Source organism: Rhinolophus hipposideros (genome assembly GCF_964194185.1).
Source record: "Rhinolophus hipposideros genome assembly, chromosome: 2".
Taxonomy (NCBI): domain Eukaryota; kingdom Metazoa; phylum Chordata; class Mammalia; order Chiroptera; family Rhinolophidae; genus Rhinolophus; species Rhinolophus hipposideros.
Window position 1 is genome coordinate 62,548,325 of NC_138048.1, and position 14,961 is coordinate 62,563,285.

The 14,961-nt window shown below is 43.4% G+C and overlaps 1 protein-coding gene across 2 annotated transcripts in view; it reads left to right on the forward strand.

Annotated features, from left to right (window-relative positions):
- The window catches only part of KLHL6 (kelch like family member 6), an 89,105-nt gene that overhangs the window by 19,891 nt on the left and 54,253 nt on the right, over positions 1 to 14,961 (forward strand). Inside the window, exon 1 of one of the 2 annotated variants that reach the window (XM_081074985.1) lies at positions 13,366 to 13,722. The exons of the other annotated variant lie outside the window; for it this stretch is intronic. Within the exon in view, the coding sequence (XP_080931111.1) occupies positions 13,430 to 13,722 (293 nt within the window). The 5' untranslated portion in view covers positions 13,366 to 13,429. Of the gene's footprint in view, positions 1 to 13,365; positions 13,723 to 14,961 lie in introns of those variants that run through there. 2 annotated transcript variants of the gene reach the window in all.

Consider the following 14,961-nt stretch of genomic DNA (forward strand, 5'->3'; position numbering starts at 1 on the left):
ATCTCTTTATGTATCCTTTTGCCTCCTATTTCTGCTGTCAAATGGAAAACTCTGTATTTCTCATTTAATATGAGAGAGAAAGAAGGAGGGAGGGAGGGAGAGAGAAAGAGAGAAAGAGAGAGAGATTCTAATTGTTCCATCTGATCTTTTTGAGCCAGACGTATGTGTCCTTGAACGAATCTCTCTCTATATAATACTTGGCTGTCTTTGGATGGCAGCGCTCACTCTAGTCTAATTAACAAGGGGGGGGCAGCAGAGTCATGTGGTATCAGAAATGATTTCCTGGGAACAGGGCATGTGTGCTGGGAACTTTTCATTAGAATAGGGCATGGGCAAATCAGATGCTATAACTGACATACCCAACAGAGCCTGTGTAACCTGGGACAAAGCACCCAACTTCAGTTTTGATCCTTGCTTTCTTTGGTTGTAAAAAGAAGGAAGTAATCCATTTTATTAAGTATCAGGATAAAAGGACATAGGAGGAGACAAAGTACACAGAGCACTTAATGATACTCTATAATAATAGTACATTTATAACATATTAATATATTTTTCAAATTGCTACTCTAATCTGGGTTACTTCTGGGAAGAATTTCCCAGATGGATAAATCCTTCCATGAACTGTTGTGACACTGGGTAGAATAATACTTTTGAAGCACAGAGTGGATTCAAAGTTCATTTCCCTGGGGAGATGGTGGTCTGTGGAACCCTCTACACTGACTATATGGAAATGATTCAAGATAACCTGGGGACAATAGACAGCTTGTGGATACTAACAAAGGCCATTGTACTGAAGGAGTTTTTGGTCTGAAGCCAGAAGCCAGATTTAGACTAAAATGCACATACTTTCTTTTCTACATAAAGGTTTGAATAATAATAGCTAATGTTTATATAGGGCTTAATAGATGCCTAGCATTCCTAAAGCTTCACATAATTCACTCATCCCCCTCTTCACAACAGATTAAGGTGGATACTATAATTACACTCCAATTTACAGAGAAAGAAACTGAGGCATTGACCTGTTCTTAAAATTCTTTCAATAAACCATAATTAACTGATCTTGCTTTAATCTTATGCCCATCTCTAGTCCCGGGTCCTCTGGGTACTATGGTTGGTATTGCTGCTCCTCTGGGACTGGCGTTTTGCCTTGCACCTCTGACTTCTTCCCAGGGCTATCATTTTTCCATGAACTCCAAACCTGAGGGCTGCCACCCGAGCCTTTAATGTCTTTTGTTTTCATAGTGCATATTATTGTTATTTTTTACACCTATTGTATCATGAATTCATGGGGAATGGCTTCCACAGTCAAGGCTCCTTTCCACTGGTTCTCACACTTTGTGTACTTCTTTGGGTGGAGCAGGCTGGAAGTTAGGTTGAACCCAAGTAACTTGCTCTTTGGCTTCCTTCTTTTTCTGATCCTTTTCCTTCACATGTTTCTGGAAGCTGTCTGGGCTCTTTGAGTGCTTAATATGCTCAACATAAACATTAATTCTCTTGACAAGAATCTTGCCCTTAAGTGGTTTGTTTACAACAATGTCAATCACATGCTGGGTACATTGTAGACTCTTGCAGTTATGCCATGGGGACATTCGGGGGGTATTCCTTTTGGAACAGAGCCCATTCCCTTGGTGTCTACAATATCACTTTCCTTGTAGATTCACATGTAAGTGGCCAAAGGAACAACTCCATGTTTTCTAAGAGGCCTGGAGAACCTGTAGTGGGTACCTCTCCTCTTTGTGTTGGTTATTGTGGTGAATTACTGAAAATTGGCATTTAAAAAAAGATTTTATTGGGGAAGGGGAACAGGACTTTACTGGTATACAGTGTATACTCTCAGGACTTTTTTCCAAGTCAAGTTGTTGTCCTTTCAATCTTAGGTGCCGTTCAGGGCAACCTTGTGGTTGAGAGCCCGCGCTCCAACAAACTGAGCCATCCGGGAGCTCAGTGGCAGCTCAGCTCAAGGTGCCGTGTTCAATCTTAGTTGCAGGGGGCAGAGCCCACCATCCCTTGCGGGAGTCGAGGAATTGAACCGGCAACTTTGTGGTTGAGAGCCCACTGGCCCATGTGGGAATCGAACTGGCAGTCTTCAGAGTTGGGAGCATGGAGCTCTAACCGCCTGAGCCACGGGGCCGGCCCGAAAATTGGCATTTTTGATTAAAAAAAAAAGAACTCCTTAATATCTTGAGCAAACTTGGCCAAGAGGCAAATTGGGACATGAAGCCATAATGGGACAATGAGTGAGAGGTTACCTGGGGCTAAATGGTTCAAAAATTGGTGTCTGTTGGGAAATTCCTTTTATGAAAAAACATGCATTTGCTCTTAGGTCAGGTATAGAAGCTTGAAGGTGCCAAGCTGAGCTGTAGATGTGGTTTCCATAGTGCGTGCTTGGAGATCAGGTCAACACTGGGGTCTGTGGTGAAAGAGGCATATGGTGGTGAGTATGTGGGTCAGACAGAAGAGCTTCCTGATATGCTCTTCTCTGGTCCAGTGAAGTCTGTTTTGATGTAAGGAACAGCTCAAGCAAGCTACCTTCAGAAAAGGGGGGTTTAAGCAGAATTTCTCTGAAATCCAATAGTACAGCCTTAACTGAAGCTGGATGATGGTCCAGATTCAAGGACCTCAAGACCTCAACAGTCTAAAGGCAAAGGTGGTATATCAGTTGTGTGTGGTAATCATTTTTCAAACAAACAAACAAACAAACAAACAAATAAACAAGCCCTGAGATGTAGCATTTACCAGTTTCTATGGTGTAAATACTTCTATTATGGTCAATTTCAACCAACATGACTAGCACCAAACTTGGAGCCAGGAAGAAATGAATGCAATTAAATCTCTCAAGCCAGTATGAGTCTATTCTAGTACATCAAATGTTAACTTTGATTTTTTTCTGAAATTTTGAAGATTTCACAAAGGTGATTTATTATTGTTTTATAATCAGAAAAACACATAGCAAAAGTTATTTAAAAAAACATAAAGAAATTTATGGGACATGGGGTGGTATATTAAGGACAAACTTCCGTGATTTCACCATTCGTTGAGGGTCAGTTTCAGCTTGTCTATCAGTTGCTTCCATTGGCCCCAGGGCTGTCCAAACTGCGGCCCGCGGGCCAACTGCGGCCCGCAATCCATTTTTAATTGGCCCGCAGAAAATTCCAAAAATATATTTAGTTTACTTAAATAAACCAGGTGAGGCAATACGTACTTTATCTCGAGTGAGTGGCCCGGCTGTTTGTGTCTTTTACCGCATATGGTCCTTGCTAAAAAATGTTGAAAAAAGTTTGGACACCCCTGACCTAAGGGCTTGCATCAGGTTTGGTTGGGCTCACAGCTGCCTTCAAAAAGGCACTTCTAAATTTTGACTCCGTATTTTGCGGACATTGTTTCAGAGCGAGGTTGCTCAGAACCACCTGGAGGGGATCTGGGGAACACCTGGCCTTCCTTAAGTTCAGGTCTATAGAAGACACTTCAGGGGCTGCTCAAGTACCAGGCTAGGTGGCTTTGAATAGAAAGTTTTGAAAAACTATAATCCATATATGACAAGCCTTTCATCATGTTGACGAAAAACGAAAAGTTATGCTATGGAAAGTGTGTACTGTATGTGAAATTTATAAGAGAATATAAAGCCTTGACACAGATCTTTTGGAAATAATTCCCTCCACATTAAGCTCTGGACTCAGATTTTGGTTTCCAGTCTCCTCACTTAGATCAGCCTTGTGCTCCTTCTCATGGAACTTCCCAATTTCCTGTTTCTGACTCAGGCTGGCCCCTAGCTCATTGTTCTTTATGAAAACATTTATATTGTTATTAATTATGCTGGGATATGGTTGGCAAGAGAACTTGGTCTGAAGAGCCCAGGAACGGGATTTGATGGGCAGGAGCCTAGGAGCACTGGGCCATCTTGAGTTAGGTGGGGAGGAGAGACCGGGCCAGCAGTGTCTGGCGTGGGAGAGGCTGGGGCACTCCAACTCATGAGCTGGGGACACACAGGTGAACCCTGACCTTAGGTAGAAGCTGCAGGCTCTCTATCCTCTGGGCCCACAGGTATTAACTGGAACCGGGAGAGTATAGGACGGAAGGCAAAGCTACTCTTGTTCGAGGCATGAGTGGATATTCTAATTACCTCTCACTTACCAGTAAGACATGTATGCAGTCCTGTTCATGCTAGCTCAGCCTGGGGTGATGGATGAGGCGCTGGCTCAGGAGCTGCAAGGCCTGAGCTGTAGTCCCGTTTCAGCTATTAACTAGCTGTATAACTTTGGGCACGTGACTTAATTATCTGTTGTTTGAAGTGTCTGTAGGCCAGTCTGGGATGGCTTTGATTTGAGAATCCTTCAGACTCATCTGCAAGTGGCTGCCTGTGACTCCTTCCTGTTGGCCCTTATTTGATTCACTGGAGACATCCTCTAGCTTCTTCCACCTGATGGCTTTTCAAATCCCATATGAGAGTCCTTCTCTTCCCTCTGGTTAAACATCTCCAGAGCCCCTGACAAATTCACATATAACAGAGAATGGTCCTGGGACCAGTAGCATGAGCACCACCTGGAAGCTTAGAAAAGCAAATTCTCAGAAACCACCCTAACCTACCAAATCAGAAAGTCTGGGGCCCAGGTAAGGCGGAGGCAGGCTCTATTTTAGCATCATTACTAGAGAGCACGGGTCCAAATCCCCTCACTGACCGAGGCTCTTACTATTGTGCCCCCTTTTCCAATCCCTCCCCACTCACACACTTGTGTTCCAACTGTACCTCGTGGTTTGTCATTCTGCAAATACTCCTTGTGGGGACAGAATCCCAGAGAGCATTTTCCAGGCTCTCGGCCTCACGTGGGAAGGTGCTGGCTTGGGTAGTAGATGGCCATCAACTGTGATCAGATGGCCATCAGCTGTTACCGGTTAGCCATTAACCACTAATGTAACTGCCACGGCTACGCTAAGGGGTAGGTTGGTTGATTGGTTGGTTGGCAGGTTGGCAGGTTGGCAAGCAGAGAAGCTTAAAGGCAGATTGCGGATCGTGTGGCTCCTGCTTCCTGTGTCTCCAACCCAGCCGCCAGTGAGACTATATCCATGGCTCCGTTGGTGTTCCTTTTTGGCCTCACCATATCCTGTCTTCTTGTGTGGGGAGAGGGAGCTGAGACCCCACATGACACTCCTTATTCTTTTAGATCTCTGAGTGAATATGCTATTCCTTTTCCCTGGAAAGCCTTTACCCTAACCTTTCTTCTCATAAATTCTTCTTGTCCTTCCAAGTCAGCTCACACACTACCTCAGCAGTGCAGAACTCTTCATAAGTCACAGGTTACCAAGGCAGAGCTCTTCCTCTTGCTGCCAGCAATAGGTCTTCTCACCTTCTCAGAGTTTGGATTATTCTTTCATCTAACCATGAAATCCATCTACCTATCTCATATTTCTTGACTGAATCATATGTAACTGGGCTTGTACCAGACTCTGGGATATAAGATACTATTTAGGAAGCCCAGTCCCTGCCTTCAGGGAGCTCACAGGTTACTGGGAGAGATGGACAAGTAACCAAGTAATGACAGTATAATGCTTTAAGGGCCCCACAGAAGCATGAGCAGTGCAGCGTGGACACATAGAAAGCCTGCAATGTAGGTGTGTTGGGGAAGCTTCATGGAGGCAGAAGGACCATTTATCATGAAGGATGAATAGGCATTTTGCAGGCAGAGAGGAAAGTATGGAGTGCAGGTCCCTTCCTGGTGGGTTTTAGACCCTGAAGCAAATCTTATTTTGTTCATGCTGCTGGTTCCACTCTTTCATACCTCTTGACTTTTATACTGCAGAGATCAGGTTAAAATGAACTGCATGTTACACACACACACACACACACACACACCTGTTCCCCACCCCACACACATCTCTCTGTTTCCCCAAAAATAAGACCTAGCTGAACAATCAGCTCTAATCTGTCTTTTGGAGCAAAAAATTAATATAAGACCTGATCTTATATTACATTATATAAGACTTGGTCTTATATTATAGTAAAATAAGACCGGGTCTTATATTAATTTTTACTCCAAAATACACATGAGAGCTGATTGTCTGGCTAGGTCTCATTTTCGGGAAAACAAGTAATTGTGGGTTTTGAAATTTTTTTAAATCTTTTAAACTGCAATTACTTTTGCACGAACTATATGTATACACACACACACACACACATATGTGTATATATATATATATATATATATATATATATATATAGAGAGAGAGAGAGAGAGAGAGAGAGAGAGAGAGAGAAATTTACACACATTTTAAGAAAGGAAAAAACTGTATTAAAATTGTAATATTCAATATATACCGATAACAAAAGATGAATACAAGTCAGGTGTATACATTTTTTTGGCACCCCCAATGTGTGTGTGTGTGTGTGTGTGTGTGTGTGTGTGTATTATTTTTTTTCCTGAGAGGAAACATGAGTTCTTTGAATTAGAGAAAGACCGTTTGTTGTTCACAGACCACTTGATACCAGTTCCCTTTATCCCAAGCCCTACAGGCAATGAGGTGAGAACCTGCTGTTATCCTGAGTGTGCATTGGTGATAGGGTAGGTAGATAGATAGAGATGAGCAGGAGAAGAAGAAATTTAGTCCCGGTTAGAAAGGCCCTTGCTGCAGCTTCTCCTTGAGTCAAGGCCCCTTGTAGCTACCCAGCAGGATTCCAGGTTTTCACATACCCCACTGGGATATGTTTACACATACCCCCAAACCAAGGGAATGTATTTATGCATGTCCCTGAATAAAAACACAATGCATGGCTAAATGCCAGAGGACTCTGGAACCTCAGGGGAAGAAAGAGAGATAAGAGAAGGGAGAGGGGGAGACAATTCTACCCATAGAAATAAAGTCTTCTGGTCGTTTTATTCCGCAGAAAATTCTGTCTTTTTATTGAAGTCTTTCCTTCAAGAAGACAAGAACTGAGGTTTCAATGTTATTTCCCGGTAACAATGGATTTGCACCACAGGAGAGCAACCCCAAAGCTATGATAGTCCAAGCATATAAAGGGCTGCCGGCACGTTGGCCCATTCTCTCCTGCTGAGAGAGAGAGAGAGAGAGAGAGAGAGAGAGAGAGAGAGAGAGAGAGAGAGAGAGAGAGAGAGAGAGAGAGAGACAGAGACAGAGAGAGAGAGAGGAAGGGAAGGGAAGGGAAGGGAAGGGAAGGGAAGGGAAGGGAAGGGAAGGGAAGGGAAGAGAGAGGGGTTTTCTGGAATGTAAACAAATCCTCTCTAGGGAGAGGAGAGGACTATCTCTAATATACTTTTTCCTTACTACCATGCAGTGCAAGCAAATGGCATCAGGGGGAAATAAATCGCTAAATCTCATCCTTGGAGCAATACACTATCTCTAACTTCTTGCTTTTTATTCAATCTCCCTTTAGCCACGTGTGCCAGTGCTCTTTGCTCAGAAAGCCCAGGCCATGTGGAAACATGAAAACATTCATGGTAGTTATTAATATCTTCCAACACTATGAGGGCAGAAACCACAAAGGTCAACATGTGACCCATACACAGAATCTAGTTCAGAAGATGCTAGATAAAATACCTAAGAAATAGAAATGTAGGTGTGAAGGGATGGGGCATTTCCATCAAAGGACGACATCATTACTAATTTCTCTTTTCCAACACTAATTGGGCAAATGTCATTGAATGCCTATGACAGACAAGGTGTTGACACCCTGGAGGACATAGAAATAGTGTGACCAAATTGTCTGAGTCCAGTTTTAGCCCGGAAAGTCCAGCATCCTTGGAAACCCCTTGATCTGGGCAAACCAGGATGGTTGGTCACCCTACAAATGGGAGACACCTTCCTTCTATCAATAATTTTAAAATTTAGAAAGCAATATCAGGTCTACATCCTCAAGAAATATTGAATCATGCCTTCAGAAAAGTGAAAATATAGGGAAACAAGAGAGACTATACAGCTGGGGATATCAGGAAAAGTTTTATGGAGATAATGTCATTGAAGATGGTTCGTATGGTTTTTACAAAACCCAGCACTGTAAGTATTTCTGGGAAACGGCATTTTGGACTCTTCATTTTGCTTTGTATTTCCTAAAGCTTCAGTAAACATCATTACTTCTGTAATGAGAAAAATATGACACCAATTCCCCCAACAGGAAACAATTTAAGTAGATTTCAAATATACACTAGAGCAAAAAAGGATATCAGAAGCATTACTAATTTTAACACTCAGAGATAACCACAGTTTGACACTTTTGAGAGGGATACATCAAGGACAATGTTCTCAACCAGAGTGATTTTGCCACTGGGGAGACACTTGGCAGTGTCTGGAGACATTTTTAATTATCACGAGGGAGGGAGGGTGTTATTTGCGTCTAATGGATGTGGCTAAGGATGTTGCTAAACTTCCTACTATGTGCAGGACAGCCCCCTCCTCCCCAACAAAGAATGATCCAGTCCAAATTGTTAGCAGTGTCGTGGTTGGGAAACCCCGATCTAGGCTATGCACATGCTTTTGGTTCAAATTTACAAAAGTGGTATTAAATGTATGTATTGTTCTATAATCTGGAATGTATAGTATTTCTTCAGGCAGAGAAGAGACAGTCTCAGCAAAAGGAATAAACACATCTCAAAGACAAGAACACTCTGAGCATATTTAGAAAGGAAATGTGTAGTTATAACATCATGGGGACAGAATATATGATAGTGGTTAAGAACCCAGGCTTTGGAGTGAGCAAATGGGTTTTGAATCTTAACTCTATTTATTTGGATCAAGGGGCTAAGGAGAGCAGAGAAAATATGAGATAGGAGCTGTATGACCTTAACGACTCTATTAGAGTCTAACCTTCTGTTAGACTCATTTGCCACAGGCTTAAGTTGAGGAACAATGACACCTACTTCAAAGGATTACTGTAAATATTAAAAGTGGTGATGGTTGTCAAGCTGTCACCTACCAGCTTGCATGTGGTAGGTGTTCAATAAATGATGACTGTTGTTACTAATACTATTGTTACCTTTTTATTGTCAAACAAATCAAGTAGAAAATGACACACAAAAATGTATAGCTTAGTGAAGTATTGTAAGGCACACACAAAGCTTTGTAAATATCCTACAGCTCAACTCTGTGCATGTAATGTACTTTATACTTCTATTTATATAAATGTATTTGGTGGGAGAATGGTTGTGGTTGTTTGGGATGGAGAGAGGGTATATAGCAGTAGAGTTTTTCTCTTTTGTTTCCATTTGGTATATTCCCATTTCCTTTTAAATCTCTTAGTAAATTTTGTTAGTTTTCTCTTAGCATTTCTTATTAAGGTTGTTCCTAGGTATTTACATATGGTTTATTACCATCGTGAATGACATTATGTTTCCATTACATTTTCTAACTGGCTCTTGTTGCCATACTGGGAAATATTTTAAATGTTTTATCTTGTGTCCAGCCACTTTACTGAATTATTTTGTAAATCCTGCAGAAGTGATGTCTCACTGCCCCCTCATTCACAGGCTGTGAATCAAGAAGGAGAAGCTTCTGCGTAGGGGAATAGAAGGCTTGTCTGGCTTGTGTAGGGCAATGGATGGGTCCTGTCTAAATTGGTGGTAGCTTCATGCTGGGTAATTGATCCCATATGGAGTGGTAGCCCCCATATGGGGCCATGGAAGAGCAAGACCTTTCTACTCCTTCTCTGGAAGAGAACAGCAGAAGCAGAGGGCTGTTGGCAATGGTGGTGTTTCCGGCAGTGCGTCCTGGAAAATGTGGCAGGCAGAGGCCCTGCGGGGGTAGCTTGTGAGACGCTGGTGCCATTGCAGCTGTGACTGTGCCCTACAAAGGCAGGCGATGGTCTGGTTGGCTTTGTGAAGTCCTTACTGTGAGGGATGAGTTAGGCCCTTGGATACTGGGATACAGCAGCAAAGAGCAGGAGCCAGGGCTGACTGGACATTGGCTATGTTGGTGGAAAGAAAGAATCCCCTGACTATGACAGAGCAAAGTCACAGTTGTTGCCTCCCCTTGGAATTGGGATTCTGTGGGGGTCGTGAGAGAACAGTGTAAAGGGAAAAGCATGGTGTTAGATTAGTCAGACCCGAGTTCAAATCTTGATTCTGCCACTCAGCAGTTAATGTGTCTTAATTTGGTTCCCCTCCCCACCTAAAGCAGACTTGAAAACAAAAATTGGATGCAAGTAGTTTATTCAGGAGGCACAGTGAGGAGGGGGGAAAGTGAGATGGGAAAGGCAGGACGCCCTTAGAGGATGAGTGGGTTACTACTAGTATGGGCAATTGGAGTTCAGTGCTCTGGGACTCCTCCGGCAGACAGTGTAGAACACACGTCAGTCGTGTCTCACCAAGAGACAAGAAGGCTAGCCTATTTATCTACCAACTCCTTCAAGAGTTGAAGGTGATTCTTGGGGGCATTAACTCTCCATCACTTCTGGTGAGCTGGTGTGCTCTTGTAGCCAGAGAACGCTCTCCGGCAGTGATGCTTTTGGCGTGTATGGAAACTATCTGTGGGTGAACTCCAGGGTGGGCTGGGGGGATATGGGCGTGACACTGATATTATGTGCTACAGTTATGTGACCTTGTCTGCTTTCATGTCTCTGAGATGAAGATCATAGCACTTAAGTGCCCTGGATTAGTGGGAAGATTAAAAGCATTGGAGTTCATAAAGTGCCTCTCATAGCTCCTGGAACACAGTTGATGCTCAATAAATAATCGCTTTGTAGCAATAAGTTAACATGAGGGAACAGTGGCTCTTCCTCTGTGGCTGACTTAAGACTTGTTTGTATCAGTGTAATTTGTGTTAGAGAAGATAGTTGATGGGCATCAGAAGGGGCAATCTGTGGCCTTAGGAATTGAGATTTTCCTTGAGTGAAGTCACCCACTTGTATGGGGACAAAATTTATTCCTTACAAGTATCATAAAGCCAACGAGCTTAGTAAGCTATAATTAAATTGTTTTCTCAGTAATAAAGCTTTTGCCAATGGCTTGTACATTTTATTGCCTGGTAGGGAAAATAAAGCTTTCACAGAACAGAGTTCTTTTGCCTGTAGCTATAAATAATATGTACCAGTTCATGCAGAATCTCAGAGCATATCCAGGTCGACATAGATGCCACGCTGGTTGTGGTTTTTACCTCTGCACTAAAATTGGATGACAGATACTGTCACACCTGTGGCACAACTCTGTGTGCTTGCTGACCAGGGAAATGGAGGGTTGGGGGGAAGGTGACAGTTATTTGCTTATATCAGGGGATGGGGTGGGTGGGCCTGGAAGCCATATGAAAAATAACACGGGAACTCGGTGAACAGGATCCCTCATGAATGAATAATTTTAAATTTTGTTTTATTTGCGGTGGTTGGGGTGGAGTTGAATGAATATGAATGAATGAATGAATGAATATGAATGAATATGGCCAATGTTATTTACAATTTGAGAGGTTTTGGGGCACAAAGGGCAGGAGAGTGTCGTGCATGGTCCTCAGCTCCAGCAGAGGTGGTGGTTAGCGTCATGGCAGTGGAAGTTCTGAGTCCTTCCCAGCCAAGGTCGGCAGGGAGAGTTAGGACTGTGCAGGCACCGCAGGGCAGCTGCACGCCCACCTGGCCCCTCTTCTGTGCTGTCAGGCCTAATTTTGTCCAGCTATCACATGGCTATTCCTTGATCTTGGGGAAGGTAGACTAGTCTCAGTGGAAGATTTCAGTTTGGTTCAAACCAATCACGGTATTGCATTTATATTTCCTGGGATTTGGTGTGAAGTGTCCAAGTGGCCCAGAAATCTGATGGGGATGTTAGGAAATATTTTCTGTCTGGTGAAAAGAAAGTGATGGAGGAGAAGAGGGCTGCTCTTTTAATTCTTGATATTGTACTGGGGTTGTATGAAGACTTGGTGTTTGGTACTGTGTCAGCTATGATGTGACCATGAAGGGACATCTCCCTTACACTGAGGGTGACAGAATGAAAAGAGGGAAAAATCTTGTGTCCTTGATGCATCACTGAGCTTCTGGATCAGCTTGGAACCCCACACCTCTGGCTTCTTCTACAAGTAATGTGAGACCCCTATTGTTTAAACCGCTTTTGATGACCGCTTTTGTTACTGAAGCCAAAAGCATCTTGACTGACAGAGCTCTGAATAAAGAACAAGTTTGGGGGAATATTGAAGACCCTGATTTTAAAAGTAAGTGTCTATGGAAAAGAAGAAGAGCAGAGGTAGAAATGGGACTCCTGGAGAGGGCTCAGGCATCACTGACCAGGATAGCCAGAGGATCGGGAGTCCTGTGGATGGGGAGGCCAGGTGGTACTCCCCGCTGCTAGACGGTGAGTGACAGCAGGAGAGAGACAGCAGAGGGCACTTTGTCAAGGCACCACGATGGTGCAGGCAAGCCTTGCAGTTCTCTCTGTGGGGGACTCAGGATTTAGGGTCAGCGTGATGTTACGGCTCTGAGAACCTGATGGTGGTGCAGGAAATAGTGGCTTTGGAGCCAAGCGGAACTGGCCCTGCTGCTCACTTGAGCAGAGCTCCATCCAGTTTCCTTAGCTGTAAAACGAGGAAAGTCCTATCTACTCCAGTGGGTTGTTATGAAGATTAAAATACATTAACTTCCATAAATTTTCTAGGATATAGTAAGATTTTAAGAATAAAATACAGTTATTACTATTTAATGGAGACCTGCAGAGGTAATGAAAATACTTCATCATCCATCACTAGATACATGACCAATAGATACTGGGTGAGTTCAGCCAATTTGAGACCACGTAGGGCAATCTGGTGTTGATCTATCCTGATTGGTCTTCTAAGAGAGGAGATCCGGGGATCGAGTTTCTGGAGACCATTTCTTCTGTACACCCAGAGGCATATCTGAAACAACAGACATTTTGGAATGGGGCTTAGAGAACATTCATATTTGCCATGACATTGTTTTCCCATGAGCAGGGAGGAAGATAAAGACAGAAGATGAGCAGTGCTCATAGAAATGAGAATACCAGAGATAAGCATGTTTTCCAAGATTCCAAGGGACCTCATGGGGGCTCATTGTGGGGTCTCAGGCTCCTGGGGGGAGGGATGGAGAGGATTGTAGAATGCCCTCTGCCCATTCCATCATTGACAACTTCAGTTATAGAAGCATCAGGAGTACATGTGTAATAACCAGAACCAGAGGCTTCCTGCTCACGGATATGAGGGAGGAGGTGGACCAAAATAACTGCACAATACTAATAGCAGACTCTGAGAAGCCACCCTTTCTCTCCCGGAGCCCCTTCCTACATATCCCTTCTAAGTAATTTTTAACCTTGTGATGATTCACAGAAAGAAGAAGAATAGAAGTTATTGGCGTTTGTAGTAACAGGATGAGAAAGTGCGAGACTTCCTGTTATGTGTGTGTGACAGCTGGTGATAAGTGGAGGGCCGTGCACAGGAAATCCGCTCAGCTTCTGCAATGTGACCTGCCTGTAACTTGGGCGCTCCTTCAGTCTGGATGTTGATGGCAGGACAAAGGGGTGCCTGGACCATGGGCGACGTGGTAGAGAAGAGTTTGGAAGGGCCTCTGGCACCTCCTACAGATGAACCCTCCCAGAAAAGGGGAGAGCTGGTAGAAATCTTAAATGGGGATAAAGTAAAATTTGACGACACGGGACTCTCCTTAATTCTGCAGAATGGCCTGGAGACCCTCCGACTGGAAAACTCTCTGACAGATGTCACCTTGTGTGTGGACATTCAGGAATTCTCCTGCCACCGCGTGGTGCTGGCTGCCGCCAGCAACTATTTCAGGTCAGCATGTCTAAGACCAGAGTCAAACTGGGTGCAAGTTGTCAGGAATCTCTGTATAGATGTGAGAGCCCCATCTAACTGGTTGGCTGCTGTGTTTAGGGTTTGTATATCTATTTAGGTTTGTGTGTCTATTCAAGATGCAAGAAAGCAAGCCTATTAAACCTTTGATTTTAGGTTTTAAGTCATATTAAAAGACAGATTGGTATTATTTGAAAGCAATATTTATGTATTATGATAAATCTTCTGTATGATGTCCTTGTTCCAGAGGGTGGAAAATTACTGAAGTCATGGGGATTTTTTTTCTCCCTTGGTCTGACTAGTGTGTTGGAAACATGATGTTGTCTTTGTTCACCAACAGAGGTAGAGAAAAGGATGTGGCCCCTCTTTTGGAGTTATCAAATGACTTGCTGAAAGTTAGGGGTTTCTGTTTGTGCTGAGGGGGTGGGTGGGAAGGGAAAGCTGTTACGAAGGTGCTTTAGGAGAGAGAGGCTCCTAGTTACAACAAACTCAGAGATCTGTGTTCCATCCCACTGGGCCCCTTCCTGACCCTGGGACTGTAGGCAAGTCACTCAATGCTCTGAGTTTCTGTTTTGTCATCTGTAAGATGGGAACAATGATGATTACCTCTCAAGAAAGTTGTGATAATTAAATATGAGAGGGAAAAGGGTCTCACATACTGCACAGCATATAGTAGATGCTCACTATATCTTTGTTGAAATTTGCCATCTCATTCTGCTTTGTTCAGCTAAGAACCGTTTATTGAGGGTTTACCATGTGCAAAGCATGGGATAGGAATGTGGGAGAATCTGGAACCCAGTGGATACAGCTGGATCCAGAGTTCTATAGATTGATGTAGATGCAGTGTGTGAACCAGTGCCCAAGGGGAACGTGGATGAAGAAGGTATTTGGGGAGCTCAGAAAAGAAATACCCTTATAATTCTTTCAATGAGATTCTTCTTAATGCTTGATTCTGGCTGAGGAAATTAAAAACGATTTACCTATATACATATCATGGGAGATATTTTCTTCTTCCTTCCTTCCTTCCTTTCTTTCTTGCGATGCTTAGGGGGGAATTTTCCTTGGAATTCAAAGAGCAGGGTCAGGAGGTTGTGGAACTGATGAAGTCCTATTCGTAAACAAGGCAAGGGGATATCGGGGTTCGCAGGAAGTGGTGCTTGCTAAGTGCCAGACATAGTTACCTGATTTTATTTTTGCAATAGCATGATGAAGGTGGCTGAT